Source organism: Rutidosis leptorrhynchoides, chromosome 2 (genome assembly GCF_046630445.1).
Source record: "Rutidosis leptorrhynchoides isolate AG116_Rl617_1_P2 chromosome 2, CSIRO_AGI_Rlap_v1, whole genome shotgun sequence".
Taxonomy (NCBI): domain Eukaryota; kingdom Viridiplantae; phylum Streptophyta; class Magnoliopsida; order Asterales; family Asteraceae; genus Rutidosis; species Rutidosis leptorrhynchoides.
Window position 1 is genome coordinate 23,753,918 of NC_092334.1, and position 12,404 is coordinate 23,766,321.

The following is a 12,404-nucleotide window of genomic DNA, read 5'->3' on the forward strand; positions in this document are numbered from 1 at the left end:
TTGTAGGGACTTAGTCGGACATAGCCGAGTATAGCATAGTTTAATAGTTGGTACTGATATTTAGACTAGACTTTCAAGTTTGCCCCGTAACAAGTTATTGTTTATACTTGTCGGCTGGGGACTTGCTGGTCGTAGCCCACCATATCACAGTTTAATAGTTGGTACTTGTGTCTAACGTATAAAACAGTTTATAAAAGTTGCGCATGTATTCTCAGCCCAAAAATATAGATAAAAAGGGAGCTATGAAAACTCACGATACGATACGATAGTTTGTAGTAATTATGCGTTTGATGGCACTGAACAAGTGTAGGGTTGTCCTCGGATTCACCAACCTATATCATTTGTATATATATTAACACATATACTCATAATCGAATAAGTTTATTTATATAAAGTTATTAGTTATATTATTTTTATATTAATAACTTGTAAGTTTCATATATTTATTTTATATATTCTAAATAGATAAAAATATAAATTTTATTATGTTATGTGTAAATATATTTATATATGTATATATCATTTGTTTGTTAAAATAGTAATTTTAATAATACTAAAATAATATTAGTAATAATAATAATAATGATAATATAAATATAAATAACAATGATAATAATATTAATGGTTCTATTGATGATAATTAAAATGATAGTTTTAATAGTAATGGCAATCTTTATTAAAAGTGATGATTTAATACAGTGATAATTTTAATACCTTTAATAATATGAATGATAATAATGATAGTAATAATAATTTCAATAAAGATGGAAATTTTGATAAAATGATAAGTTAAAATAATACTTTTAATTATAACCATGTTTTTAATATTAATGTTAATAATATCTTTAATATTAGTAATAATAATAATAATATCGATAATTAATAATACTAATAATAATAATATTAGCGATGATAATACTAATAAGCTTTTAAATGATAATAATACTTCTTTAACATTAAAGATAGTAATGTTAATACTAATAATATTAATAATAATGATAATATAAACTATATTAGTGATTAGTGATACAAATTTTAATGTCCATGTTATTAATAATTAACAATAATGATAATATTTAGTAATACAATAGTACTAGTACTAGTAAGTAATGATAATAATAATAAAAATAATAATAATAATAATAATAAATATAGAGTTGAAAACTACCTTGTAAGTTTTTCTAAGAAGAATATGGCCAAGACGGGACTCGAACCCACGACATCACGCTAACCCGAACAACACCTTAACCAACTGCTCTGCTCAATTATTTCTGTTTTAAATCACCTCTAAATATATATATCCTGTATATCTGTTTTCTCTATTCTCCCTTCTTCTTCACATGAACAATCGACCAGAGGATCAACAACAAGGTTTTGAATTGGTTTTAGGATTGATAAATGAAACAGAAACGACTTTGTGATGGGTATATTTGATCAATTAAACACAAAAAAAATAAAAAAATATAAAGGCCTGCTGTTCGTCGCATATAGATAAAAAAATATTTGATTGTTGAATTTGAAAACGTTTTAGCTCCCAATTTCTAAATGAAAAAGGTTTTAAATCATTCCTAGAATCTTTTCAAAACATCAATTGATCCTAAAACATCTAAACGAACTCGAATTTCTCGATGAACAAAAATGTTGACTTTTTCAATTTAAACTTTGATTCCAAAATTCTTTCTTGATTCTGCAAATTAAAAATTGAAACCTTGCAGATAGATTGAGTAAATTATTCCTAACAACATGGTATTTATAGATTTTGAAATATAATTCGGATTCGAGACTTTGATTAAATGGGACACGAACAGAGATAATGGCTGCTTTTTTCTAATTTTCTGTTTTTAAATTATCAGATAAAAGCTGCTTTAGTTGATAATTGATAATGATAATGGAAAATGATTAGATTACACTTAGATGATCAACTACAATTTATGTGTGTCGATCCATTAATCAATCAATTTAGACAGGAACCGAAAAATAAATAATAAATAAAAAAACACTGATAAAAAAATGGAGCAGGTATCACGATGGGGAAAAAAATAGATAGTGTTATGACCTAATTAGGTATGTTACTTTTTATTTTATTTTTTTTATTAATATTAATAGTTAATAATTATATTAATAATAATACAAATTAATAATTATATTAATAATAATAATACTTTTAATATTATTAATTATGATAATTAATAATAATAATAAGTATAACAATAATATTAGTAATAATAATAATATTACAATTTAAATGTATCTCATGTCATTATATATTTCAAGTAATATATAACTAATACTGATATTCGTATTAATAATAATAATAATAAAATAATAATATAACAACAATATTATCTTGTATAAAGTTTTAGTTATAACAATTAAGTCGTATTATATTTCAAGTTTTATTTGTTCGTGAACCGTCGGAATTCATTCGAATTTAAATGAAATCATGTAGAGGTTTTGTTTAAACTTTTTTTTTTTTTCGGAAATTTTTTCCGGGTTGTCACAGTATCCCCCTTTTAATAGAAATTTCGTCCCGAAATTTTAGTTGTTGCCATCCATCGGCGTTGTTTGTAAACAGGTGAGGATATTTTCATTTTTATTTGGTTTCCACGTTCCCAGTTATACTCGGGGCCTTGCGTGAATTTCAACGAATAGAATATTGTTTTATTTCGAGCATTTAAATCTTACGATCCATAAATTTTACGAAGTGCATTTTATTATTAATGTGGAGGTTATCTAAAGGATTTTAACAAGAGTGTCATTGATTAGGTTTCCTCAGAAGGAGATAATGACGCTATACAAGCATTTCAATACACATGAAATGTGTTATGAATAATAGTGAGCTTATTTAAATCTTGAGCGTTTATGCCACGATATTAGGGTAGACAAAATAGAGAGGAGTTCATGAAAATCATAATCATGAAATTTGATAGAGATCGTCATTGTTTACAACATGGATATTGTAATGATGAATATGAGTTGAAAAATAGAGTTTTATCGACATTAAATAATATGGATAAAATGATTCGATTATAAAAAGAGTATAAACGAAGCTATCGTAAGAGATTGAGATGAGGAAATTAAATGTTTGCCTTAACTTTTGATATAGTTAAAGTTGATTTCCGAAATTCAAGGGATTTAAAGAAATCTTCATAATCCTTATAAGATTTGATTCTCCGGCAATTACAAAAATTAGGATTTTCTTTAATTAAATGCGGTGAATTGCCTCGATTGCTGTGTATGGATTTTGCTATAAATTAGCTTCTTCCGTTTCATTATATTCACCACTTCTATACTTTCTTTCCTCAATTCATATTTCCAAAAGATTTGTTAATATGCTCAATCCAGTTCTTGTTCTTGACCTTATATTGGTTATCGCCACAATCTTCCTTCTTTTCCAACTCTCACCAGAGGAGTCTGTTTACTTCTATTATGCTCTAGGATTTATTGTGTTTTTAGTTCTCCCGTGTCTTTATATTGCTATACGCATTGATATACACGGTTTGTAATTTCAGTGTTGTTATCGGGCTTTATATTTTCCCTTATATGTCGGAGCTTCATGCTTTCGTAAAGCAAGTAACGGTCCAGAATTCGTAGGTATGAAGTTTCAAATAAACCTAATGTTCTAAGTAGAAAGGAATGTAATATCATGATTTGATTTGTTACATTACCAGAATTACTGAGGATGGAACTATCAAGAATATATGTTCTTGATATGTTCAGAGATTAAGTAGAATGTAAGAGTCGTGTAACATGGCAAATGATGATTATAAAGTCTATGAATCATCATCTTCCATTAAAAATTTAGCATGACTTACTGTAATATAATCACGTTGGCCTGACGTCATTATATTATACTAACTCATGCTTCAATTTCCAACACAACTTCAAATCATTCATAATTTAAACTTGAATTTTACAGAATATAGAAACTAAAACAGTTTCCTTTATGATGTGATAAAGATATCGCAAGGAGACAGTTAATTGCGGTCAAGAATCGTTATGAAGATATCTTCAGAAATATAGAGGATATTTATAACGAAAGATATGGTGATATCTTAGAATTTCTAAGATCCAATGATGAGGAAAATTCTTCTGTTTCCTCTGCATTTAATGCTACCATATCTGAATCATTGGTTATTAATCTGAGATGGTTTCAAGAAATTTTATTTTTAGATGATTAAACGCTGATTGTAATCGTCAACGGATCTAATGGTTAACGAATAGGCGTTATTGATTTTAAAAGTAATGAATGATAATTTCGGTGGTTTGATATGATAATTCATCATAGAATATGAATGAATACAATTCATGAGAATCGGAATTGAAGAATGTATAATGTAACATATTAATGTGAGATATAAATATTTCTAGGGTATTATCTACCCGTTAAAATATTGTCACAATTAACAGTTTGTACAAAAGAGTTTTAATTACAGTCTTTATGAAAATATACATACATATATATTTTCCTTCAGATGTAATCATGGATTTAATATAATATTAAACTCATTTGATTTACGGTTGAAACGAGAATGAATAATCTCCAAAACCTTTAGAGATTTCATAATTGTCGCGAAATATTTTTCTAATAAAGTTATGAATCAATACATTCATCGTTACACTTGATTTATTATGAAATGGAGTTAATTGTGTTGAAGCAGTGATTAACAATTGTTAAGTCATTAACGAAGGGTGTACATTATAGCATATTAGTGATATGAATTGATCAAGTAGTACATACTAGTTGAGATTCACACGTAATTGCTTAGTACGACAAGATTTATTATTGTTCCAAATCATATATGTATATATAAGGTATACATATATAATTCTTCACGAAGAATGAGTCAATACATCTTAACTCATTATTACTAATATTCCTTGGTATCTATGGGCGTATGATGTTGATGTTTGAGGTACTGAGTGTGATGTTGAGGCGTGGGATGCGGATGTTGTTGTTGATGAAGCTGATGCTGTTGGTGGTGATGTTGATAGTACTGATGGTACTGGTGGTGATGCTGGTTATACTGCTGGTGCTGCTGATGCTTGTAGAATTCGCACCATATTCTCCAGAGCCACCACTCGAGCGCGAAGCTCATTGACTTCTTCTACTATTCCGGGATGATTGGCGGTTGGAACAAGGGGGTGAATAAGATCTAGAATCTTCGATATTATATATTCGTGATGGGATACCCTGGAAAAAAGAGAGAAAATGGTGTTTCGGACTGGTTCGCCGGTAAGCGCTTCAGGTTCTTCGCCAAGAGGTGAATTCGGTTGGTGGAAGGGATCACCTTCTTCTTGCCTCCATTGATTGAGTTGGCTACGAACCCATCCCCAATACATCCAGAATAGATGATGGCTGATTGGTTCGTTTGTTCCGGTTACGCTGTCGTTGGAGCTCGAGGAGTTCGTGAAATTCATATTATGTGTTTGGAATAGGGTTTGATATGAAATGGGTATTGAATACTGAATGATCTATTCGTCTCCTTGAATACGTATTTATAGCAAAAAGATTTCCGTGATTTACGGAGGAAATTTAGGAAAAGTGGTAGACAAAGTTTACTGGGATAGATATGATAAGATGTGATTTTGTCTGTACATCATCTATGCAATATTTGCAGTATGACGTGTCGAGACTTTAATTATTAAGCAAATGCTTTCTAACGAGGATTGATAGATATACTTTTGATTAAATACTTTCAATTCGTATACTGTGATAACCTAATGACATTTTCTGGTTCGCAAACCGATGCAAAAAGGCATAAGGCATATAGATACGTGAATATTTGGAGTAGCAGTAGGAGCTTGTGGACGAACCATTATCTTCACTACGTAAGGGTGTATAGAAGTTTTGATAAATCTGATAGGTCATAAGTTTTAAAAAAAAAAAATAAGTGGGATGAAGATGAATATGATATAAACGAAACACTTTATTTTATTAAGAACGAGGCTTTAAACAAGCCTTCTTATTACACGATTCGGGGATAGAAATAGTTTAAGGCCTAGCCTTTGCATAGATAGAAAATAGGAAAAAAAAATAACTAGAAAATATTAAGATTGAAGTAGTCTTCATATTTCTTTTTCTCTTCCTCAACCTTCTTCATAAACTTTTCAACTTTCTCGTTCTTCTCCTTTTTGTTCCTCATATAGATACTCGAGATTATCATAAAGATTGGAAACATCATTGTTGATTACATGGTACATGTAGTCCCTCATAGAAAGTTGATTATTCATGTGGTCTTCCTCCATCTTCAATCTAAGGTCAACATATTCTCTCAAATAGGCAAGAGATTGTTTTCCCCAGCAGGTATTGTGATCTTCATCGTCCTTCACTTTCATCACCTTCTCCATCACTTTTTCTGTGTTATACTTTACAGGTTCTTCTAGCCTTTTGGTTTGAGTTTCGAAGGATTCTATGATGATCTCTTTCAAGATTTTGTTTTCTTTCTCCAGGTTATTTAGATGTGCCTCTATCTGAGCGATGTTTTCACGAGATGGTAAGCTTGCCCTTTTTGATGGACCGGCTTCATCAGCAGTAGCGGTTTCGGTTTGTTTTCTCTTTAGAGATAAGTTTTTAGACGATTCCTCAATAGGCTCTTTTTCGGGCTCGTAGCCTGAGTAGTCACCATTGCAGTTAGGAAGGCTTTAAATAGCTTCCCATTCAGAAGTACTCGTTGGTTTATATACCGGTGAGTGATTAGAGCCAGAGTCAGCAGAATCAATAGGTGTCGCATTTGAATGTGGTGGCATAATTGGAGAGTAAACAGAGTTCTCTGATTGGCTCGGCATTCTAAGGAATATTAAAAATTTAATAAGCATAGTTTCTAAGGCATAGTGTAGCATTTAATAGTTAAAGGCAACAATTAAAGGAACTATGGTCAGGGAAAGTTGTAGTCCTACATTGCTAAGGTACCTAATTGTATAAGACACACATAAAATGCAATCCTGGTTCTCTACAACAACCTGCTATGATACCAATCTATCACACCCCCAAATAGGGCCTGGGGTATTTGTGACTAATTATATCAAATCACAGTTGTATAAACGAGAACGACTCTACATGAGACGTTTTGTTGAGTTATGCAGCGGAAGATAAATATGTCTTTAATTGATATGATATGTAATGAAGACTCCAAGCATAGCAAGCAATCATCATCAAAGTAGTAGATATACAGCGGAAGCAATATTTAAGTACCTGAGAATAAACATGCTTAAAAAGTCAACACGAGGTTGAGTGAGTTCATAGGTTTGTCATAAATAATGATTTCAGTAATAGTGTTAGACCACAAGATTTAGTTTGTAAAGTAGATCTCGCAAGATCCAAAAGTTATGCCAGTGCGTGATATTTAGACTAAACGTTGTTTGCCCCGTGACAAGTTGTTCTGTCCTTGTCGTTTAATTTCATTATCAAGTAATACAAAGACTTAGTCAATTGTATCGGGGACGTTACTCCTGATAGGCCTATCCCCAATAATTAAGAATGATGCAGCAATTAAAAATATCACTGTAGGGACTTAGTCGGACATAGCCGGGTATAGCATAGTTTAATAGTTGGTACTGATATTTAGACTAGACTTTCAAGTTTGCCCCGTAACAAGTTATTGTTTATACTTGTCGGTTTGGGACTTGCTGGTCATAGCCCAACATATCACAGTTTAATAGTTGGTACTTGTGTCTAACGTATAAAACAGTTTATAAAAGTTGCGCATGTATTCTCAGCCCAAAAATATAGATAAAAAGGGAGCTATGAAAACTCACGATACGATAAGATAGTCTGTAATAATTATGCGTTTGATGGCACTGAACAAGTGTAGGGTTGTCCTCGGATTCACGAACCTATATCATTTGTATATATATTAACAAATATACTCATAATCGAATAAGTTTATTTATATAAAGTTATTAGTTATATTATTTTTATATTAATAACTTGTAAGTTTCATATATTTATTTTATATATTCTAAATAGATAAAAATATAAATTTTATTATGTTATGTGTAAATATATTTATATATGTATATATCATTTGTTTGTTAAAATAGTAATTTTAATAATACTAAAATAATATTAGTAATAATAATAATAATGATAATATAAATATCAATAACAATGATAATAATATTAATGGTTCTATTGATGATAATTAAAATGATAGTTTTAATAGTTATGGCAATCTTTATTAAAAGTGATGATTTAATACAGTGATAATTTTAATACCTTTAATAATATGAATGATAATAATGATAGTAATAATAATTTCAATAAAGATGGAAATTTTGATAAAATGATAAGTTAAAATAATACTTTTAATTATAACCATGTTTTTAATATTAATGTTAATAATATCTTTAATATTAGTAATAATAATAATATCGATAATTAATAATACTAATAATAATAATATTAGCGATGATAATACTAATAAGCTTTTAAATGATAATAATACTTCTTTAACATTAAAGATAGTAATGTTAATACTAATAATATTAATAATAATGATAATATAAACTATATTAGTGATTAGTGATACAAATTTTAATGTCCATGTTATTAATAATTAACAATAATGATAATATTTAGTAATACAATAGTACTAGTACTAGTAAGTAATGATAATAATAATAACAACAACAATAATAATAATAATAATAATAATAATAATAATAATAATAATAATAATAATAATAATAATAATAATAATAATAATAATAATAATAATAATAATAATAATAATAATAATAATAATAAATATAGAGTTGAAAACTACCTTGTAAGTTTTTCTAAAAAGAATATGGCCAAGACGGGACTCGAACCCACGACCTCACGCTAACCCGAACAACACCTTAACCAACTGCTCTGCTCAATTATTTCTGTTTTAAATCACCTCTAAATATATATATCCTGTATATCTGTTTTCTCTATTCTCCCTTCTTCTTCACATGAACAATCGACCAGAGGATCAACAACAAGGTTTTGAATTGGTTTTAGGATTGATAAACGAAACAGAAACGACTTTGTGATGGGTATATTTGATCAATTAAACATAAAAAAAAATAAAAAATATAAAGGCCTGCTGTTCGTCGCATATAGATAAAAAAATATTTGATTTTTGATTTTTGAAAACGTTTTAGCTCCCAATTTCTAAATGAAAAAGGTTTTAAATCATTCCTAGAATCTTTTCAAAACATCAATTGATCCTAAAACATCTATACGAACTCGAATTTCACGATGAACAAAAATGTTGACTTTTTCAATTTAAACTTTGACTCCAAAATTCGTTCTTGATTCTGCAAATTAAAAATTGAAACCTTGCAGATAGATTGAGTAAATTATTCCTAACAACATGGTATTTATAGATTTTGAAATATAATTCGGATTCGAGACTTTGATTAAATGGGACACGAATAGAGATAATGGCTGCTTTTTTCTAATTTTTCTGTTTTTAAATTATCAGATAAAAGCTGATTTAATTGATAATTGATAATGATAATGGAAAATGATTAGATTACACTTAGATGATCAACTACAATTTATGTGTGTCGATCCATTAATCAATCAATTTAGACAGGAACCGAAAAATAAATAATAAATAAAAAAAACACTGATAAAAAAAATGGAGCAGGTATCACGATGGGAAAAAAAATAGATAGTGTTATGACCTAATTAGGTATGTTACTTTTTATTTTATTTTTTAATTAATATTAATAGTTAATAATTATATTAATAATAATACAAATTAATAAATTATATTAATAATAATAATAATAATACTTTTAATATTATTAATAATGATAATTAAAAATAATAATAAGCATAACAATAATATTAGTAATAATAATAATATTACAATTTAAATGTATCTCATTTCATTATATATTTCAAGTAATATATAACTAATACTGATATTGGTATTAATAATAATAATAAAATAATAATATAACAACAATATTATCTTGTATAAAGTTTTAGTTATAACAATTAAGTCGTATTATATTTCAAGTTTTATTTGTTCGTGAACCGTCGGAATTCATTCGAATTTAAATGAAATCATGTAGAGGTTTTGTTTAAACTTTTTTTTTTCTGAAATTTTTTCCTGGTTGTCACAGAATCCGAGTTTGTTGCTTTAGCTGCTACTGGTAAAGAAGCAGAATACCTTAGAAACTTGATCCATGAGATACCATTATGGCCTAAACATATAGCACCCATGTCTATCCATTGTGATAGTGCTGCGACATTGGTAAAGGCTTATAGCCAGATGTACAATGGAAAGTCTAGACACTTAGGTGTTAGACATAGCATGATTCGTGAACTCATCATGAATGGGGTGATTTCTATAGTGTTCGTGAGGTCACAACAGAATTTAGCTGATCACTTGACAAAGGGATTGGCAAGAGACTTGGTTGACAAGTCTGCTGTGGGGATGGGTTTAAAGTCCGCATAAATTTTTAATTATAAGATACCCAATTCTCTTCTGATAAAAATTAGAAGTTGAATTCAATGTGGAAGGCTTATACTTAGAAATTTGGAGTACATAAGTTTTGTATCATCCCAAGGTAATGTATGTACTCGGACCTGCTGAAGGAGAGGTTGAAGTCTAGCTTCTTAATAGTTCATTTGAAAAAGTGCATGAGCATGTGCATGACTGAAATGAACTACCTATGTGAATGTGAAGTTTTGCCGCTTCAACAAAGCTTGGACTTTTGCTTTAGATACATTCATGAAAGGATATGGACACATGGCTTGTAAAGTGTCAGGATAGCTTTAGAGTATTTGAAAACTTATGTGTATGTTATTTTTAGTTATTCAAATGGGTTGAAGGGTTCAATTCTTAGAACACCCCGATTCCCGAATATTTGGAATGTGTAATATACTAAGGTGAAAATTCAATCTTCAAGATATTTTCATTTATGCATGAATTTTGTTTTAATTTGTTTAATTCTCATGAAACGAATTGCACTAAATTGGGGAGGATTGTTGGAAATTTAGTGTAATTGTGGATTTTAATCTACACTTGTAAATGGGTTTGGAGGTACGGAGTGTACACCCATTAAGTGATAGATTACCCGGACCCAAAAGTGGTTTTCCATTATTTACTATCATGACTTGATCTGCCTGAAATTTGACTAAGTGTTTTCAGTACTAAGTTTTCTTAGTAAGCTGAAATTTGGCTAAGTGTTTTGTGCTGGTTGTTCTGCGTTGATGGTCCTTGTGCTGGTTGTTCTGCATTGCTGGTCCCTGTGCTGGTTGTTCTGCGCAGCTGGTCCCTGTGCTGGTTGTTCTGCGCAGCTGGTCCTGTTTGCTGGTTCCTCTGCGCTGCTGGTCCTGTTTGCTGACTTTTGCGCTGCTGGTCCTTTTGCTGACTTTTGCGCTGCTGGTCCTTTTGCTGACTTTTGCGCTGCTGGTCCTTAAGAGGTAGTAGCAAGAAAACACTTAACACAATTTTGAGTGATTACGGAAGAATTATTCCTGGACCCACTTTTACTTTAATAGTGGAAGGAATAATACTTGTTTATTATAAAGTAATCACTCATGCTTTGATAGTTGTAAAATATAATATTTGTTTATTGTAAAAGTAACAAGTTTTACTTTAATGATAGAAGTAATGATATTTGTTTATTGTAAAAGTAATAACTTTTACTTTAATGATAGAAGTGATAATATATGTTTACAGAAATATTCTTCCTGTAACCACTTTGAATATTATAGAAAATACTTTTATTAATCAATCGGCCAATTGATTTTAATAAAAGACTCTTTCATGATTAAGGGTGTATATAAATATATTAACCAATATGCATGAGAAAAAATACAAGTTACGAACATCTAATACTCCTCTGCAAAAGAGTTCTTGTTTACTGCCAATAACAAGAACTAATCTCTGTCTTATCCCAAAGTGATATTCGTGTAACCCAGGCAATAAGGGTCGAATAATTACTTTCGGAAAGTGATACCACGATTCAGTAATTTATCCGGCCTTCGATTATTTTACCCTACACGAAAATTAATAAAACTTCCAACAAGACGAACAATTGCTCTAAGATTGATAATTCGAAGGATCCAACTCTAAAATTTTCTTCATATCTGCAAAAGAGTTCAAAGGTAACTCAAAGTCCTACAAGTTACGGAGTATTACAATGCTGGTACTACACCTATGTTACTATGTATAATAAGCCATATCGCATAATATATCAACTTAATCTTGTCCAATTCCATTTTAGCATGGTAATACGACAGTATGTGCCGTTGAGTCGGTTTGATGACTAGCCCATCCCGTCTCCGTCTCGACCATCTAGCTCAAAAGTACAAAAGTAAAAATTGGTGACTATCGGTCAAAAGTTGGGTCAGAGTCGGGAAAAGTCGGTCAGATCAGTCAGAACTATCATATTTTAGTTTGATTTTTTGT

General features: G+C 29.7%; 1 protein-coding gene across 1 annotated transcript in view; it reads right to left on the minus strand.

Moving 5' to 3' along the window:
• The window catches only part of LOC139887704 (uncharacterized), a 34,659-nt gene that overhangs the window by 20,092 nt on the left and 2,163 nt on the right, over positions 1-12,404 (minus strand). The window contains exon 5 of the mRNA XM_071870767.1: positions 12,050-12,082. Within this exon, the coding sequence (XP_071726868.1) occupies positions 12,050-12,082 (33 nt within the window). The remainder of the gene's footprint in view (positions 1-12,049; positions 12,083-12,404) is intronic.